This window comes from Chelonia mydas, chromosome 6 (genome assembly GCF_015237465.2).
Source record: "Chelonia mydas isolate rCheMyd1 chromosome 6, rCheMyd1.pri.v2, whole genome shotgun sequence".
In the NCBI taxonomy this organism is placed as follows: Eukaryota; Metazoa; Chordata; order Testudines; family Cheloniidae; genus Chelonia; species Chelonia mydas.
Window position 1 is genome coordinate 108,897,063 of NC_051246.2, and position 20,947 is coordinate 108,918,009.

The 20,947-nt window shown below is 43.8% G+C and overlaps 1 protein-coding gene across 4 annotated transcripts in view; it reads right to left on the bottom strand.

The window, feature by feature from the left end:
• Window positions 1–20,947, bottom strand: part of CCDC85C (coiled-coil domain containing 85C) — a 159,952-nt gene that overhangs the window by 37,351 nt on the left and 101,654 nt on the right. For 3 of the 4 annotated variants that reach the window (XR_006291936.1, XM_027827305.3, XM_043550119.1), the window contains exon 3: window positions 8,538–8,576. The exons of the other annotated variant lie outside the window; for it this stretch is intronic. Coding sequence is in view for 2 of the 3 variants with exons in the window: in XM_027827305.3 (XP_027683106.1) it covers window positions 8,538–8,576 (39 nt within the window). In the remaining variant the exon portion in view is untranslated. The remainder of the gene's footprint in view (window positions 1–8,537; window positions 8,577–20,947) is intronic. 4 annotated transcript variants of the gene reach the window in all.

The window sequence follows — 20,947 nt, forward strand, 5'->3', positions numbered from 1 at the left end:
TGTGCCCGGATCCCCGGAAGTGGCCGGCATGTCCCCCCGGCTCCTAGGCGGAGGGAAGGCCGGGGGGAACCACGGCCAATGGGAGCTGCAGGGGCAGCGTTGGAGACCCTGGCCATCCCTCCGGCTCCTAGGAGCCACCTGAGCTCAGCGCCGCCTGGAACCCACACCCTGAACCCGCTCCTCCGCCCTAACCCCCTGCCCCAGCTCAGAACCCCCTCCCACATCCAAACTCCCTCCTGGAGCCCTCACCCTCTCCCGCACCCCAACCCCCTGCCCCAGCCCTGAGCCACCTCCCGCACTCATCCCCAACCTGGAGCCCCCTCCTGCACCCCAAACCCATCATCCCCAGTCCCACTCCAGAGTTTGCACCCCCAGGTCGGAGCCCTCACCCCCGTGCACCTCAGCCCAGAGCCCCATCCCGCATCCTTAACCCCTCATTTTTGACCCCGCCCCAGAGCCTGCACCCCCAAGTCCACACTTGGAGCCTGTACCCTCTCACACACCCCAATCCCCGCCCCATCCTGGAGCCACCTCCCACATTCCGAACCCCTTGGCCCCACCCCCCATCCCCTCCTGACCCCAAACCCCTCATCCCTGGCCCCACCCCAGAGCTCGCACCCCCAGCCAGAGCCCTCACCCCCTTCTGCACCACAAACCCCCTGCCCCAGCCCGGTGAAACTGAGCGAGTGTGGGGGAGAGCGAACGACAGCGGGAGCGGGATGGAGTGAGCAGGAGGGGGGCCTTGGGAGGGGCAAGGGTGTTCGATTTTCTGCAATTAGAAAGTTGGCAACCCTACTTGGAAGCCAGCAGGCTACCCACTCTGCTGATCTCTTGCCTTCAGCCCTCTGGCTCCCACTCTGCAGCATGGAGACGTCAGCAGGAAAGCCCCTCCTCTGCTCCCGTTTAGCCCTCTCTGGTCCGTGGCACTCCAGCTTGGGAGTTAGTAGATAACGCCCTTCCCTGCTCTTCTGCCTTCAGTCCTCTGACCCAAGCTCTCTCCAGCTTGGGGAGATCAAACAGCAAACCCCTCTTGCTGCTCTCCTGCCTTCCAATTCTCCCTGATCCCTTATGGTCCTGGGTGCTGTCTCATCCCCTTTATTGGCCAAATAGGGGACACCTGTTCTGGTGCAGGAGAGCTGGGCATGCTTCACTTAAAGATGCCAGCTGCCCTGTGACAATCCGTCTTGCCAAACAATTTAAGGTAACCACGCCTTTGCCTGGTCTACACACAAGGTTGCACTGGCTTAGCTAAAGATGTGATTTTTACACTGATTAAAGAGATTGGTACAAGCCCCAGCATGGCCACTATTCTAGTTTCAACCTGGTTTATAGCAGTTTAGTTTGTGCTGGTAAATTTACAGGCACAAATTAAACCAATAAAACTGAGGCGCCACACAGAGGTTTACATTTGTTTAACTAAATCAGTTTTAAAACCAATTTTAGTTGAACTGGTGCAACTTCTGTGTTTAGACAAGGCTTCTGGTTGTTTCAGTGGTTGCTGTTCATGAGTCTGATCCAATGCCCTGGAGATCAATGTAAAGATGCCCGCTGAATTCAGTCAACACTGAATCAGGCCTTTAGATAAAGAAAAATGTTACAAACCATTAAGAGAACCTTTGACCGCCTGTCAGCATCGGAAGTGTCCAATATGAAAATAAATGTGTTTAGGAAGCAATGAATGGGTGTTCATGCTCCTTGTTGCTCCATTGTTCTCTCTCTGAGACTCATAGTTTTGGAGAAATCCATTTCTATACTAGTGGCCAATCCAGCTCCCACTGAAATCAATGCAAATGTAAAGTCAGCAGTAGGGACTGAACCACAGACCTCTAGCTCTAAAGCAGAACCCTGTGCTGCCTAAGCAAATTCTCCCTTCACAGGATACAAACATCTCTTTGAAGTCAAGAAACTTAACCACCTCAGTAATGGTCTTTCCAGGTCAGGGGTAAGGCACATTAGTGGGGTAGAGTAGAAAATCTTGACCTGTTTGGGCTACACTTTCAGTGCTGTTGCTCCAGTCCCTCTCATGAGCACTAAACAGTTTTAGTTTCCTTCTACAATTTTCTTTCAAAATGTAACTTGCTCTATGAAAACTGGTTTCCTCCAACAGCCCATAAAGCACATCTCAGCACCATTATTTATATGACAGAAAAAAATCCATGTTTTTCCTGGCTGCAGAAGAAAAGCGTTCCAATTAAACTGGTGCAATTACCTCACAGACATTCATAAACATTTACACATTCATCAGACTTTGCTATCAAGGTCTAAAGCTAACCAAGGAAAAATGTGAATCCCTCATTAACAGGCAATATGACTAATGATGCATCAAAATGAGAAACTATTACACCATTTAAACCTAAATTAAAAATCCTGGTATTTGCATTGTTAGTTCACTCACAAAATGAAATCCCTTATTCCCTTGCCCAATTTTCATTACTGAGATGGAAGTGACTCCTAAATTACTTTTCTCATCAGAATGGCATTTAAAAGCACAATTGCTGATCACCTCTGTTCTCCATCACTGTTTGGAGATGATCTTAGTTACCAGGCAGCAGGTCTTTAGTAAATCACTGTTCAGTAAAGTAATTTTACAAGTCTTGTGAAAGAAAATCCTTCATACGATGAAAAGCTTCACACCACTGAACTTAGTTAGGAGTCAGTCCTGCTTCTAATGGGAGCAGGAGCAAGTCCTTAAAGAACAAGATGCATCCCAAAGCACACACTGATCTAAGGGCCTGATCCTGCTTTCCTTTTTTGTATGCAGTACTTCCCATTGGCTTTCTGGGTACACAAAGAAAGCAGGATCAGGCACATAATATCATTTAAGTGCAAGGTCTCACTTAGCTCCAATTCAACTCCCATTGTAGTCAAACAGAGTGTCCATCAATTACTCAGTGTGGAACTCTGTCCCCCTTCTAGTGGCTGAGCAACATACAGTCCTTGATGAGCCTGGTACAGGTTTACCTAACAGAACAGTGGCTTCATGTCTAGTTGGCAGCCGGTATCAAGTGGAGTGCCCCAAGGGTCAGTCCTGGGGCCGGTTTTGTTCAATATCTTCATAAATGATCTGGAGGATGGTGTGGATTGCACCCTCCGCAAGTTTGCAAAGGACACTAAACTGGGAGGAGAGGTAGAAACGCTGGAGGGTAGGGATAGGATACAGAGGGACCTAGACAAATTGGAGGATTGGGCCAAAAGAAATCTGATGAGGTTCAACAAGGACAAGTGCAGAGTCCTGCACTTAGGACGGAAGAATCCCATGCACCGCTACAGACTAGGGACGGAATGGCTCGGCAGCAGTTCTGCAGAAAAGGACCTAGGGGTTACAGTGGACGAGAAGCTGGATATGAGTCAACAGTGTGCCCTTGTTGCCAAGAAGGCCAATGGCATTTTGGGCTGTATAAGTAGGGGCATTGCCAGCAGATCAAGGGATGTGATCGTTCCCCTCTATTCGACACTGGTGAGGCCTCATCTGGGAGTACTGTGTCCAGTTTTGGGCCCCACACTACAAGAAGGATGTGGAAAAATTGGAAAGAGTCCAGCGGAGGGCAACAAAAATGATTAGGGGACTGGAACACATGACTTCTGAGGAGAGGCTGAGGGAACTGGGGATGTTTAGTCTGCGGAAGAGAAGAATGAGGGCGGATTTGATAGCTGCTTTCAACTACCTGAAAGGGGGTTCCAAAGAGGATGGATCTAGACTGTTCTCAGTAGTAGCAGATGACAGAACAAGGAGTAATGGTCTCAAGTTGCAGTGGGGGAGATTTAGGTTGGATATTAGGAAAAACTTTTTCACTAGGAGGGTGGTGAAACACTGGAATGCATTACCTAGGGAGGTGGTGGAATCTCCTTCCTTAGAAGTTTTTAAGGTCAGGCTTGACAAAGCCCTGGCTGGGATGATTTAATTGGGGATCGGACCTGCTTTGAGCAGGGGGTTGGACTAAATGACCTCCTGAGGTCCCTTCCAACCCTGATATTCTATGATTCTATGAACAGTCTTTCAACTCAGGCAGTAGAGGTTGGTGTTTTAGAACCAGAGGTCCTGAGTTCAATCTGCACTGCCACCAACCGACTCATAGGCATCATGTTACATTTGCACCCATTTCAATAGATTTCTCCAAAACTATGAGACTCAGATAGAGAAAAATGGAGCATACACACCAAACCACTGCTTCCTAAACACATTTACTTTCCTGTCAGATACTTCCATCATTGACAGCCCATCAAAGTTTCCCCCAGTGCAGTCACTGTATGCATCCGATGAAGTGAGCTGTAGCTCACGAAAGCTTATGCTCAAATAAATTTGTTAGTCTCTAAGGTGCCACAAGTACTCCTTTTCTTTTAACAAATAGGACCTAATTCCTATACACTAGGATATAATAAAATGGACCATTCCTATATTAAAGTTAAACAGAGAAAGACCCAAATTTCCTTGACAGCCACCCAGATCTTCCTCATATATATTTATGTATAAGATTAGTAAAGCTAGGGAACTATTTAAATTAGAATTATGTTCTAAAATAACCCAGGAATATTAGAAAATGACATTTTCAGCTTCCAATAATCAATGAATTAGCATTCGGAACCGAGCTTATACAAGTGCTCATTAATTGAAAATACTATTCTCTCCTTTGTCGTCAGCTGAAATAGCCTAAGATCTCTACAGGAGGGGAAAAAAAGTAAATTCTCCATTTGTGTCCGCATGCTACTGAAGTATTAGAACCTTTTCCCTAGGTTGTTCTGTCAGATTGTCTGTGTTTGTTTGTTTACCTCTTGGGTAATTTTTTTTCCTTTTTACCTTCCCACAGTCTGTCAAAGCTGACATTTGCTAGTCCCATTTGCATGGAAAACAGAAAGACGCATCACTCTTGTGAAGCCCAGTGCTGTTGAAGAGCATCTTCTAATGATAACTTGCGTGTCTGGAGTTTTTATTTACTGTCAGTGGAGTCCATTCAGGAGGGGATTGGGAAGCACTGAGTGGACAACTGCAGACAATGTTACAGACTCTGGAAATCCCAGGGGGTCATAATTTTTAGACACTGCACTGTAAGCTTCATCTTTCAACCATTTTAAACTTCTTGATGCTGAGTTAGAGAGACAGCTGATTGTGTGTTATACTGGTGGGCTCAGCTCCTTGCCTGGCAAGGTGAGCCATTACATCAGGAGGTTTTTTCCCCCCTCCATATGAAAAGGACTTTCCTATGGCAACCTGACAGACATAGGCTCTGATTATGCTTTCATTTATCCCCCTCTTCCCCCCCCCCACATGTAAATCAGGAGTAACTCCATAAAGCCAATAGCCTTGGAATGGTGTAAAACGCGTATAAAATCAGAACTTGGCCTTTAGTCCACTAACATTCATTTTAAACCGAACAGCAGAGCTTTTACATTGGAAAATGATATTCAGACTGTTGTAAGTTCTGAGCAGAAGCATTATGAAAGGTGAACGGGAAATGTTACACACACACAAAGTATATTGAAGATCCAGAACCACAAACCAATTAGGCACAGAGCATGATATTTTAAAACAGAATAGCTGAGATTCATTTACTTTTGACTTACCTGCTAAGCCTCGCATTCAAGGCTCTGAGTTTTCCTTGCAAGAATAGAAGAGGCCACTAAAACACACATTTTCTTGAAGTGTTACTGGCATTGGTGGTGTCATCTATTCTTTCAGGAGAAATGCAGATTCCTGAACTTGGAGGGTAGCCATGATTTTTGATCACTTTTAAATGATACACACAGGTCATAATATCATAACTGTATTACACCTGTTATGTAACAGAGCTTTAGAGGAAATTATATCTTAGCATGCAGTAAAACTAAATGGAAAGGATCCTTAGATCTGCTATAAACTCAACAGTTGCAATATACTATATTTTTGTCAACAGCATTGTAAAAGATTTTCCTCTAAAGTGTGTACATGTCACACCAACATCCCAACCTCTAGAGAGATGGACAATTTCCATTTTTAGTGTCTGCTCCACTCTCCCACCAGCTCAGGGTTTGATTTTTGTCTAATTTAAATATTTAAGGTGAAATTCACCCCATCCAGTGAGGCAGGAAAAGACATCTGGACCATTTGAATGATTAAGGGACTTTATTGCTTTATAGGCCCTGGCCCTCTCCATAGGGGCTAATTTCACTCTGATTATTTTGGCTTCACGCTAAAGGTCTAGAACACCACGTAGGCTTCAAAAAAAGAACAGGAGTACTTGTTGCACCTTGGAGACTAACAAATTTATTAGAGCATAAGCTTTCGTGGGCTATAGCCCACTTCATCGGATGCACAGAATGGAACATAGAGTAAGAGGATATATATGTGTATATATATGAACTGAACGAGCCCCTGATGGCATGGCTAATCTGATTAGGTTCTATGATGGTGTCACTTGAATAAATATGTGGACAGAGTTGGTATTGGGCTTTGTTGCAAGGATAGGTTCTTGGGTTAGTGTTTTTGTTGTGAGGTGTGTGGTTGCTGGAGAGTATTTGCTTCAGGTTGGGGGGCTGTCTGTAAGCGAGGACTGGTCTGTCTCCCAAGATCTGTGAGAGTGAGGGATCATTTTTCAGGATAGGTTGTAACTCTTTGATGATGTGCTGGAGAGGTTTTAGTTGGGGGCTGAAGGTGACAGCTAGTGGTGTTCTGTTATTTTCTTTGTTGGGCCTGTTCCAATGCCAACTCTGTCCACATATTTATTCAAGTGACACCATCATAGGACCTAATCACATTAGCCATGCCATCAGGGGCTCATTCACCTGCACATCTACCAATGTGATATATGCCATCATGTGCCAGCAGTGCCCTTCTGCCATGTACATTGGCCAAACCAGACAGTCTCTATGCAAAAGAATAAATGGACACAAATCTGACATCAGGAATCATAACATTCAAAAACCGGTAGGAGAACACTTCAACCTCTCTGGCCACTCAGTAAAAGATTTAAGGGTGGCAATTTTGCAACAGAAAAGCTTCAAAAACAGACTCCAATGAGAAACTGCTGAGCTTGAATTAATATGCAAACTAGATACCATTAACTTGGGTTTGAATAGAGACTGGGAGTGGCTGGGTCATTACATATATTGAATCTATTTCCCTATGTTAAGTATCCTCACACCTTCTTGTCAACTGTCTAAATGGGCCAACTTGAGTACCACTACAAAAGTTTTTTTCTCCTGCTGATAATAACTCATCTTAATTAATTAGCCTCTTACAGTTTGTATGGCAACTTCCACCTTCTCTGTATGTGTAGGTGTGTGTATGTGTATATATGTTCTTACTGTATGTTCCATTCTATGCATCCGATGAAGTGGGCTGTAGCCCACGAAAGCTTATGCTCTAATAAATTTGTTAGTCTCTAAGATGCCACAAGTACTCCTGTTCTTTTTGCGGATACAGACTAACATGGCTGCTACTCTGAAACGTAGGCTTCAGGCAGGAGACATGTGGAAAGTTAGCAATCTGAGTGCTGGAATCCTGATTGGCTGTGTATATGGAAGCACTCTGATTTCATTTGTGGAGGAAATAGGGGAGGTGGGGGTAAATCAGAAGCTGATTAGCTCAGGCTCTTGTGCAGGTAGGTAACAGAGGCAGCTGTGGGGAGTGGGGAGGTTGGGTTGTAGCGCTGGGTGGGAACTAGCATATAGAGGTTGGTGGAATTGGGGCCAGAGTTCAGAGAGTGAGTGAGTGAGTGATGGATAGAATTAGGGTTAGGTAGAAAAGACAGTGAAAGAACATGTCTATGTTGTAGTGCAAAGGCTCTGAAACTAGGGAGGAGGTAGGAACGAGCTCATATATGGGGACACAGGTTAGGAAGCAGATTAGACAAGTGAGGCTGGTGAAGAACTGGGCAGCCAGGGGCTGAGTTCCTTCAAATTTGACAGCTGAAAGGAGGGTGGGAGATATCAGAAGCTGGAAACACATGTCATCTGCAGTGTCTCGGTGCAATTTACTGAGGAAGGCCTGTAGACTATTGTAAGGGTTAATTTAGGGAGGGGGCAATGTGTTTATGGACAGTACGACAATACATTATCTAAGTCACCTTCCTGTTGCTGTGGTGTATATACTTTACCACCTACAGGCAGCAATTCACTGCATCATAATTGTTCTAGTAATTGAAATTGCCTCAATTTTGACACTCAACAATCAGTTGTTTGCATCTGGGTAATTAAATGGAAGATTTAGTTTGAAAGCTTTTGCTATTATTCCAGACGCATACTGGTCCAGAAGCCATTTAGCTGTGTGCTCCTCGCACTGGCAAATGGCTTTGATTTGAATAGTAATTTTTGATAGTACAGTCTGAGTTTTGACAGACTTACCCATATCTTTATCACCAGTGCAGAGCAGAAAAGTTAGAAATAATTAGGAGTGCATTTAATACATGCAGATGATTAAAAATGGAAATTGCCAACCGGAAATTGCCAACATAAGCCTCTGAAAGAAAGATCCACCAGAGCACCAAACAGCCACCACCAATACTCAGAGGCAGTCCCACAGATCCAAAAAACTCACAGCTTAAAAATTTATTAGATCTTGCTACCTTAATGAAATTTCTTGGCAAGCTGTTGCGGTCAGTCAGCTAGAAGGGAACAAAAGAATATTATACAACTTAAATCTTAATTAAAATAAAAAAGAAAAGACACTTTATTGTCATGGTAAACTTTAATCTTTATTACAGATTACTAAAATAGGACCTTTTTAACATTCAGGCTTTGACAAGATAATATTTGAGCTCAAAGGCCTTTACAAACATTGATAAATTAAAACTCACAGAACCCCTTATCAGACAAATAAGCATAAATAGCCTAATATCCCTATTTTAAAGATGGGGAACCTTGGACAAAATTGGCAAAATTTGTATACCCTTACTTATACTGAATAATACCTTACCTCACAAGAACACCTCTTGAATTCAATAGCCATACCTGTGCTATAATATTCAGCATGATTAATCTCAGCATTACATCATTGACTTCAGTCAAGTTACTTCTGATTTACACTGATGTAAGTAAAATCAGAAAAAAAAGGCCTTAAATGACTTGTCCAGGATCCCACAGCAAGTCAGTGGAAGGGTGGGGGACAGAACCAAGAATTTCTGCCTCCTGGCCATGTTCTCATATCACTAGGCCTGACCACAAGAATGAGGGGTGACATTCTGTGCTGCGCCTCTTAAAAGGAGTGTGATTTAGGTGGCGTTAAGCCACCTTTGCACCCTCTTGATCCTGGGCTGCTTTGCAGCCCCTAGAGCAACATAGACCATCTAAACAACCTATCCCCAGATGCCTATGGACTGCAGCACTACCCAGAATCCCTGCAGCATTAAGTGCAGTGACCCCACTCCCAACGTGCCCTTCCCACCTCCAGCTCTGCCCTTCCCTGCACGCCCTCTGTGCCAGCGCTTGTGAGGAGGTGCTCAGAAGACAGTTTTATGGCTGTTTTCCATATTATCTGAACCAGAAGAATTCTCCACCTGTTCAATACAGAGCTTTTATGGGTCCTCAACACCACCCCAGACCTTTTACACAGCATTAAGGGCGTGGAGGGAGATGACTCTTCCCTATGAATACAGTTTTGACTAGAATACACTTAATTTGATGATTGAGACAGAAGCTTTACATACAAGTTGTCAACTAGCTTCACATGAGGAACATACATAATACGGGTAAGATCTTCAAAGCTGACTAGAGTATTTAGCCATCCAACTCCCACTGAAATTGATCTCTCACTCTCTCACACACACACAGACACACGTACGTACGTACGGCCAGAGTTGATGGCCAGGGTTGTCAGCAGGGTAATGCTCTCAAATCCGGATTAACAGAGTCACAGAGTTTAAGGTCAGAAGAAACCACCAGATCATCTAGTCTGACCTCCTGTACATCACAGACCACTAATACCACACAGCACCTGCACACTAACCCCAACAATCAAAATTAGTCTAAAGTATTACAGCCCACATGAGATTAAATTACAGTGTGCCGCCGGCAGTGAACAGACGGGACTGAGGTGCACCAGTGCCCAAGGAATGGATTAGATGAGATATACCCAAACGATCTTGGCAAGTGACCTGCACTCTATACTGCAGAGAAAGGTAAAAAACCCCATGGTCACAGCGCCTCTGACCTGAACACAAGAAGCAATCCTCTGGATTTTATACTCTGGCCACAAAGCACCAGCACATGTAAGACGGCACAAACAGGGTTGGCCATATTGCTTTTGGTATTTCCAGTAGCTGAAACCATCAGCATCCTTGGTCAGGACCTAAATGGAGGCTGCACATCTTCATCTGGCTTCAAGGCAGTTCTTCAGTGCTTTGCAGCTGCATTTGTAAATGCCAGTAAGTAAACCCTAAGCCATTACTTCCTCAGCTCCCATCCTACCGTCTCCCCTACAATCCATTATGACGTGAACTAAGAACTGAATTAAGTTTCAGCCATTAAAGATATTGTTACCAATCATGCTTCAGCAAAACACATGTACGACGTTAAGAACATCTGAGCAGTCCCATTAGCTTCAATGGGACTGCTCATGTGTGCTTAAATTTACATGAGCATTTGGTATTTTGGGACCTGACTGTTTATTGTTTGGGTGGGGGGTTTTTTTGAAAGAAGAGACACTTCTCAAAATACTGCAGATGAAAGGAAAGTTAAGGGATGAAATTAAAGACCCCTCTGTTTAATATCTTCTATGTCACGTATAGCACTTTTAATCAGCAGATCTCGAAGTGCTTTTTAGAAAAGGTCGGTATTATTATCCCTATTTTATAGATAGGAAAACAGAAGCGCAGAAGGTAACCTGACTTGCCCACGGTCACCTAGCAGGCCAGTGGCAGCGCAGGGAAGAAGAACACAAGTCTCCTGAATCCAGTGCTCCATCCAGTAGGAAGCTCAAGTCAATTTCACAGGTGACACACCCAAAATCCTTTTGTGTTTCTCTCTTCTGGAACAAGATGACAACTGTGGGAACAAGATGCATCAGGGACCTTTGAGAAAAAGTGGCACAGAAAACAGCTGGGGTTCCAATGAAAAATACAGAATTTATTTGTGTGTGTGTGTGTGCGTGTGTTTAGATTTTTAAGATATGACTGGATCTTAGCCTTACACAACACCAAATCAGGAGTAACTCCTCTTGTGTCAATAGGTGCAAAAACTGATGATCTGAGAACAGAATCAGGCCTGTAGATTTCAGATTGTACATCTCACTGGCTTTTGCTTATACAGGGAGTGGTAAATGAAGATTTGAAGAGGCAAAGCAGCAGATGTCATTTGGTTAAAGTGCTGATAATTGGAGTTCTTAATTGACAGAGGAGAGATAATGCTGTGGGGAAGCATTAATGAATAGCAGGAGATTGTTAATAAGAGGTTTAGCAGAAGATTTCAGCATGTAAAACTACTATTTTAAAAATATTTGTTATCAGCATCTCCATGGGGTATAAACAATAAATATCAGTGCCAGTAACAATGGTCTCTGTCCTCTGTAGAAACGGAGACAAGGAGCTTTAATACATCATTAACATTCGAGAATGGTTGTCTTGTCTTTTCATTTTTATACCAGCAGAGAAAGATCAGTCCAATAACTCATGTGAGGCTCAAGTAATCAGCTCAAATGAAAATACAGTATATAATTATAATCACCCAACTGGCAATCTTTGCTCAAGAGAGAGAGAGACCAAGGACTGGAACAGCTGAGGTTGTTGCTGGGGCTCAGATCCAGGGCTTTTAGTCTCTTACATCCATAAGTACTAAAATACAAAATGGAGTTGTTTCCATTGCCATTCAGCGGCTGTTCTGTGGCTTGCATGCAATAAGTTTGGGAGTCTCAGACCAGTGGAAGGTGTCTGCAGCACAACAGTCAGCTCCACAATCAGCCCCTTTTGTTGGCAAACTCATGGAGACGCTAAGGACTGAGGCACCGATTCAGCCCGGTGCTTAAATCCATGTATAACTTTAAGCCTGGGAGTAGTCTTGTTGGGCCACAATCTCCAGTCTCCTTTGGTCACTTTGTGTTGCTCAGGTGGGGCAAAGCGGATGGATTCCAGCCAAAAATTGGCCAGTGGAGAATTCATCTTGCAGAGGAGAACCACTCACAAGTATCAGTTCAACAGAAGCAGTGAAGCTGGCACTTGCGCTAAGCTGGTCTCCAAACCCCAGTATGAGGGTGTGCTGGGAAAGGGATGGATATGGCAGTGGTGGGGCAGGAGCATAGATTCCAAGGCCAGAAGGAGTAGAGCTGATTCTCCACTGGTTTAAATTAGACCAACCCCTCAGCTGTTCTAACTAAAGCTGGGACCATGTCTACATGAACTAAGCTGAGATGCAGGGGAGAATTGAGCCCATTGGCTGGGGCATGAATGGCCAGAGAGAATTAGCTAGAGCCGGCCAAAAAATTATGATGAATTTTCATGGGATATTTTGAAATTTTTTTTTGTTACTTTCCCACAAATCTCTTAAGGTTTTTGTTACCGTTATTTTATGAAAAACCCAAACTGGAAAGCTAAGAATTCTTCATTTTGAAAACCATTTTTGGTAAAAAAAATTCATTTTCAAAAACCAAAAATTTGTACTGAAAGCCAAACTGGAAAAGGAATATCATTACCAAAAATTTCAATTAATTTTTAATTGAAAAAACAAATTAAATTTTCCACAACAATTTTCAGTTTGGTCAAAAAGGCATTTTTTCCCCTAAAAAGAAATGTACCAATGATAAAAATTCAACCAGCTTTGGAATTTGCTCTCTTCCCAGCCCTATAGGACATCTCTGCAGGTCATGACTGAGACATCTGAGAGAGACTGTGGGGACACATGGTTAGCCAACTTCAATGTCCAAGGTTGTCAGTGAGACATCACAAGGATTAAGATTCTCTTGCGCACGAAAAAGCAGAGATTGATGTTTCTCTGTACATTCCCCTGAATTCTTATTGGAAATGTTCATCTTGAATTCTTTCAAGCTACTCCTTAGCTTTTCTGAACCATTCTTTGAATTTTTTCACACTTAACCATTGAGGTCTGTGTGATTTGCACCTCTTTATGCGTTAATAAATTATATGATATTACCACTTCATAGCTTTTCATACTGTGATTTGGCCTTTTTCAATCTCTGTCTCCATAAACAGATAAAAGTGGCTTCCAATAAAATTATTTAAAAGTTGGTTAAGCACAGAATATGACTAATCCCGTGTTCACAGCTGGAAGTTAAACCAAGCCTCATTAAATACAATGTTCTTGCACTTCTCCCACAGCAGAAACAAATGGCGCATGGAAGAGCTTTGACCACCCCCATCTCTCTCTCTCTCTCACACACACACACACACACACACACACACACAGAGCCAACCCCAACATTTCAAAAATCATGGGTCAAGAAAGCATAGGAGTGGCTTACAAATATAAATAAATAAGTTTTAATTCTTTTCATTTGTCTTCTGGTTTCACATCCTTTAGGATACATTTGTGTCACATTTTCTCCACAGCAGTGAGGGCTAGAAACACACTTTATTTGGAAATGAAAGCTGAGATTCTCACATAATCACTTGACTCCAGGAATTGGGGCTTAAAAAAAAACAACAAATATTACAACATTCACAAGATCACCCGAGTCAGAAACACTGCACACCCACACAAGCTTTACTCACAGCAATGCAGGCCACCTTTACAACTGTGTTAAAGTTTGCAGTTGTTTTTTTATTTATATCTAATTTGGAGAACCCCATCCACATGAGTGTGGGCTAAGCAAGCACTTCCCTAAGCAGCAGTCCAAGGTCTTGATTCAAAGCCCACTGAAATCAATAGAAAGTCTTCCATTGACTTAATGGGTTTTGGATCCATCTCTCAAATAAAGGCTTGTAGTATCTCAACTTCCTTTTTCTCTGAACTCCAGTTAGCAGCATGTCTAAACTACTTCTATAAAGCTGAAAGGCTCTTATTTTGAAAGAACATTTTGTTCAATAAATATGTATTGTTTTTTTAAAACGTCTGCTTACTGGGTTCCAACAGATAATTAATTAGTCATATCAATCAATCTGGGCATATTAAATCAGCAGGGAAGGAGCAGGAATGAAAAGCACTGATGTAGACACCGGTACTCTTACATTTTCTGTGCTACATTTTCATGAAGCTCCCCACCAACACTGTTGATCCCACATTTGTGTGCATATGTAAAACTTGTACTTGCATGTGTAAAAGAAGCACATGTGCATGCAAATGAGGATTTGTGCATGCAGTTCAGATGTAAAGTCAATTTTAAAGGGTAAAGCTAAGGTGGCCAGGTGCCCGGTTTTCGACTGGAAAGTCCGGTGGAAAAGGGGACCTGACAGCGGCCGGTCAGATCTACTGACCACACACCCATTGTCCAGTCACTGTGAGCAGGGGAGGTGGGGTGGCGCCGAGCTTTCACCCACTCCAGCTCCTATTCAGCAGGGGCCGCCTCCTAACTTTGTAAGGCAGCTGCAGCTTCCCAGCCCCAGCTCCACAGGCAAGTCCCTCCTGACCTGGGCGGGAGGTGTGGGAGGGGGAAAGCAACAAGCGATGGGGGGCTAGGAGGAAAGAGAGGGGATGGGGGCAGGGTCTCAGGAGAAGAAGCTGGGCAGGGGCAGGGCTCAGTGGAAGAGGTGGGGTGCTTGCTGCTTGACTGAAATATACCGTGTGGTCTGTTTGTCTGGGGGACTGTGTGCTGACCAGGAGCCTGCTAGGCAAGGCTGAGAGCTTCTTAACGAGGCTTTGACCCCTAAGTCAACCCTTAACCAGGGGCCGGGGCTACTCAAGAAGACTTTAAAAAGCCCGCTCCTAAGCGACCAGAGGAGCTAGGGAACAGGAGTGGCTAATGGGAATTTTGCAAGGGAGTTTAGAGAGGGAACATGCGGGCGGGAGGGGGGGCCCTAGATACACATAACATTCTTTAAACTTAAAGCCCAAACCACCCCCTGATAAAAACAAAACATCAACAAAGGAACAAGCTGCAGGAGTAAAAAGAGAATCCAGCCAGAACTCCAGCAACAAAGTGGGGGCTATCCAATTTATTGCACCCAATGCAGCATGTATGATTACCTGCTCTATGGGCAGGTGGCATATGTGTGCATTCGGTGCAAGGAGCTCCTGGCCCTCGGAGACTGTGTACTGGCTTTGGAGACCAGAGTGGCTGAACTGGAGGAGCTAAGGGAGACAGAGAGGTACATAGATGAGACTTTCTAGGACACAGTAGAACAGTTCCATCCCCGGTCTGACAGCCTCTGTGCTGTTGAGGAGGATGAAAGCCTCAGGGAAGGAGAACATCCAGCTGTAGCAGGTGGAAACAATCCCTTAGTTGGGACCCTCCTTCCAGATGATGTTGTGGTATCCTTTCACACTTAGGATACCTCTCCGGGGGAGGGAACTCCAGTTATTAGGAAGAGATAGGTATTAGTAATGGGCGATTCAATCATTAGAAACATACATAGCTGGATATGCGATGACTGGGAGAACCGCATGGTGACTTGCCTGCTTGGTGCAAAGATTGCGGATCTCTTGAGACATCTAGATAGACTTATGTGTAGTGCTGGGGAGGAGCTGGTGGTTGTGGTACATGTAGGTACCAAGGATATATTACCAACCACCTGACCAAGATGGTGATAGTGACTGTGAAGTGCTCAGGGAGAGTAGAAAGGCTATAAAAATAAAAAACTCAATAATAAAGGGGGATTTCAACTATCCCCATATTGACAGGTACATGTCACCTCAGGATGGGATGCAGAGATAAAGTTTCTTGACACCTTAAATGACTGCTTCTTGGAGCAGCGAGTCCTGGAACTCACAAGAGGAGAGGCAATTCTTGATTTAGTCCTAAATGGAGCACAGGATCTGGTCTAAGAGGTGAATATAGCTGGACCACATGGTAGTAGTGACCATAATATAATTAAGTTTAACATCCCTGTGGCGGGAAAAATGCCACAGCAGCCCCACACTATAGCTTTTAATTTCAGAAAGGGGAACTACACAAAAATGAGGAAGTTTGTATCTTTTAATTTCTGTATCACTATGCCAAAAGTGAAATCTCTACAAGCTGCATGGAAACTTTTTAAAAGACACCATAACAGAGGCTCAACTTAAATGTATGCCCCAAATTAAAAAAACATAGTAAGAGAACCAAAGAAGTGCCACCGTGGCTAAACAACAAAGTAAAAGAAGCAGTGAGAGACAAAAGGCATCCTTTAAAAAGTGGAAGTCAAGATACTAAAGGAGTACTCAATGACGATAAGGCCATTGCAGAGAACCTAAATGAAATCTTTGCATTGGTCTTCACTGCTGAGGATGAGAGAAAGATTCCCAAACCTGAGCCATTCTTTTTAGGTGACAAATCTGAGGAACTGTCCCAGATTGACGTGTCGTTAAAGGAGGTTTTGGAAAAAATTGATACATTAAACAGTAATAAGTCACCAGGACCAGATGATATTCACCCAAGAGTTTTGAAGAAACTCAGATGTGAAATTGTAGAACTACTAACTGTAGCTTGTAACCTATCATTTAAATCAGCTTCTGTAACAAATGACTGGAGGATAGTTAATGTGACACCGATTTTTAAAAAGGGCTCCAGAGGTGACCCCGGCAATTACAGGCCGGTAAGCCTGACTTCAGTACCGGGCAAACTAGTTGAAACTATAGTAAAGAACAAAATTGTCAGACACATACATGAACATAATTTGTTGGGGAAGAATCAACATGGTTTCTGTAAAGGGAAATCATTCCTCACCAATCTACTAGAATTCTTTGAGGGGGTCAACAAGTGTGTGGACAAGATGGATGCAGTGGATATAGTGTACTTAGATTTTCAGAAAGCCTTTGACAAGGTCCCTCACCAAAGGCTCTTAAGCAAAGAAAGCTGTCATGGGATAAGAGAGAAGGTCCTCTCAGGGACTGGTAACTGGTTAAAAGATAGGAAATAAAGGGTAGGAATCAATGGTCAGTTTTCAGAATGGAGAGAGCTAAATAGTGGTGTCCCCCAGGGGTCTGTACTGGAACCAGTCCTATTCAACATATTCACAAATTATCTGGAAAAAGGGGTAAACAGTGAAGTGGCAAGATTTGCAAATGATACAAAACTAATCACGATAGTTAAGTCCCAGGCAGACTGTGAAGAGCTACAAAAGGATCTCACAAAACTGAGTAACTGGGCAACAAAATGGCAGATTAAATTCAATGTTGATAAATGCAAAGTAATGCACATTGGAAAACATAATTCCAACTATGCATATAAAACGATGGGGTCTATATTAGCTGTTACCACTCAAGAAAGATCTTGGAGTCATTGTGGACTGTTCTCTGAAAACATCCACTCAGTGTGCAGCGGCAGTCAAAAAAGTGAACAGAATGTTGGGAATCATTAAGAAAGGGATAGATAATAAGACAAAAAATATCACACTGCCTCTGTGTAAATCCATTGTACTCCACATCTTGAATACTGTGTGCAAATGTGGTCACCCCATCTCAAAAAAGATATACTGGAATTGGAAAAGGTTCAGAAAAGGGCAACAAAAATGATTAGGAGTATGGAACAGCTGCCATATGAGGAGAGATTAATAAGACTGGGACTTTTCAGCTTGGAAAAGAGACGACTAAGGGGGGATGGATATGATAGAGGTCTATAAAATCATGACTGGTGTGGAGAAAGTAAATAAGGAAGTGTTATTTACTCCTCATAACATAAGAACTAGGGGTCACAAAATGAAATTAATAGGCAGCAGGTTTAAAACAAACAAAAGGAAGTATTTTTTCACATAGCGCACAGTCAACCGGTGGAACTCCTTGCCAGAGGATGTTGTGAAGGCCAAGAAAGACTATCACGGGGTTCGAAAAAGAACTAGCTAAGTTCACAGAGGATAAGTCTATCAATGGCTATTAGCCAGGATGGGCAGGAATGGTGTCCCTAGTCTCTGTTTGCCAGAAGCTGGGAATGGGCGACAGGGGATGGATCACTTGATGATTACCTGTTCTGTTCATTCCCTCTGGGGCACCTGGCATTGGCCACTGTCAGAAGACAGGATACCGGGCTAGGTGGACCTTTGGTCTGACCCAGTATGGCTGTTCTGATGGGGCAGGGGCGGGGTCTCAGGGGGAAGTGGCAGGGCAGGAGAGGTTCCGGCACTCCTGCTGTAGTGTCCGGTTTTTAAATATTACCAAGTTGGTAACCCTAGGTACAGCTAAAGAAGGTCCTATGAAAATCTAATCCTCTGTGTATTATGCCCACATACAAAGGTCTGCCTTCGAAGTCAGTGGGAGTCTTATCATTGACTTCAACTGGATCAACTTTGGATCAGGAAAACCTTTAAGAAAAAAATATGGATATAGGATTTTGATTAATCATATTTAGGAAGTAGCAAAAATTTTAAACAGTGCTTACAAAAAAGGCCGTAAATTGCCTTGGTACTTTTTATTTAAACTACTTCTGAATTTAAACAGAGGCAAACACAGGGAAAGCATTCATGTCCGAATCACTCTCTGATCCAAAAATCAAATGGCCCTTGTGAGATCTTAAATTAAAATAATGATAATTCTCCCAGCAATCAGTAAGGCGTGCTTTAGGGAAATAAGGCAGGTTTGCAATTGTATTCAACTTCCCAAGTATACATGTACCATTCCTGGACCAAGTAATTGCCACACAACAAAACTAACAAGCTGATTTGAAAGGGAGGCTCAAATGTTCACAGCTGATGTGAGCTCAGTGTGCCAGAGAGGCAATTGCACACGTGGGAGTGTTAATGGCAGATGTGATGCAGAAGTGGCTGATATTAAAACAATAGAAGAAATTGCAATCCAGTTCTTTTGGAGCCCACCCGTTGAGTGTGATTTCCTTTACTCCCCCATTTTTAAGAGAGGTTTGCCAAACTGTGTTTATTTCCCAGTTCATCCCAGCTCTCCTGGCTCTCATACTTCCTTAAATCCAGGGGCTATATTCCTAATATGCAGACAAACATTTGGGGAACTTCCCATGTGTATTTGTGGAAATGCACAAATTCAACTACGCCTGCAGATCCCCCTGTTCCCCAGGGCAGCAGATCCTAATCTGGGCAGCAATTCTCCATATCGTTAATAGTATTTACACAAATTATTTGCTACCTGCATGGCTGCAGCCTGAAGGAAGTTAGTTTTAGTGTGGCATGGACAACTACTCTTAAAAATAAAAACAAGCCCTACTTTCAAAATTAGAAGACAAAAAAATACTTCAAGACAGGATTCCTCAGGAATTGTCCAGACCGCAGTAGTTCCCAGGAATGACCCTGACAGGTTTGGGAGTACTGACTGAGAAATACTTTAAGATTGTTGGTCTTTTAAATAGATGCTTGGCCATTCCACATAAACCTTCAGGGTCAGAAAAGACCCCTCCTGTCCCACAGACGAACTGACTCGTTGATGAAAATCCAGATCATAATCCCACTGTCAAGCTTCCAGTCAGTTGCTGTCTCATGGCCTACCTTGAAATGGCTGCTCTGTTCAAATCTAGGCTCCCCAGGTCAGCAACCTGCAATGCATTCTGGGGCACCTTTGCCCTGAAAAATCCTCCAGGAATGCCAAATCTGAATAGAGAAGTCATACCAGGCCCAGCAGAGACCCTACTGAGATCACAACCATCATCCCACAATGTGAAGGACCTGATGGTGGGAAGTGGGAGCGGGAGTGGAAACCGGCTCAGACATAGGACTCATGAAACCTGATTTGGAACAACCTATACATTGCAGCTTTCATTTAAAGAAAATGATTCTAGCCCTTTCCCTTGTGCAGAGTGACGACTTTTTTTTTTCCCTTGTGCAGAAAATGTTAAACAATGTAAACAGGGGTGAAAGTCTGTCATTAGGATTATTCCTAAAAATTATGGGTTATTCATGGTCTTTCCCATTGCTACCCAAAACTGACCTTTGGCACCTATGAAACTTACAGGCATTGGGTCCCTTTAATTTTGGAAGTGTGGGAGACGCAAGCAGACTAATTTATAGTTGTGGGGCAGTGCTGTCTGAGATGGTTCAAAGCACAGGCCCCATGGGTGCTCTGGGCACTCCATGGGTGCTCTGGAGCTCAAGCACCCATGGAAAAAAAATAGGGGGCACTGAGCACCCACCAACCCCAAAGGTTCTGGCCGGGCTGCTGCCAATCAGCTGGTTGGCCAACCCAGGGGTGCCCAGCAGAGCAGCAAGCAGAGCAGGAGGTGTTGGAAGGGGTTTTGGAAGAGAGGGCCGAGCAGGAAGAAGCGGGGCAAGGGCAGGGCCTCGGGGGAGAGGGTGGAGGGGGGCATGGCCTCAGGGCGGAGTGGGAGTGGAGCACCCACCGGGAGAAAAGTCAGTACCTGTGGTTCAAAGGCACTTGATCTTCCTCCTATCTGGCTACCTGCAGCTTAGCCAAACAGGGGTACATTTTAACCACAGGGGGGCCATTTTAACAGTATGAGAGGCATCCTGGTCTAAGGGATGAAGCATGGATTGAGAGCAAGGGGCTAATCCCAGCTCTATGGTGTGCTCCCTCTCCAGAGGTGGAGAAAACAATGTTTCCTCTGCCTCCTAGTAGGGGGGTGGATTGTGTCAGTTAAATAGTTAATGTCCAGACATTACCATTACAGTCCTGTAGCCTTAAAATTGCCTTGTTCCGGGCAGAGGTTATTTTAAAGACTGTCTGAGTGGTAAAACTCACCAGACTGCTCACAAAACCTTCCAGTATCAGTTCTTATTGTCCCTCACACCCCTCTTTTATAGGGATAATTAGCTCTCTAAGCATCTTTAAAAAAAAAAGTTTGGCAACTAAGGACAGATGCCAGCATAAGCATTTGAACTTCACTTCTCTGGCAGAGTGAGGCTGGGGACTGGAAGGGGCCAAAGATTTTCACTTCTGCTTTTAATGAAATGGAGTCCGTAAAATAGTGTCACCAGAAATCAGGTCACTCCCTCCCCTCAGAATCCTGTGCACCATGATGTCACTTGAGTAGAGCAGCATATTT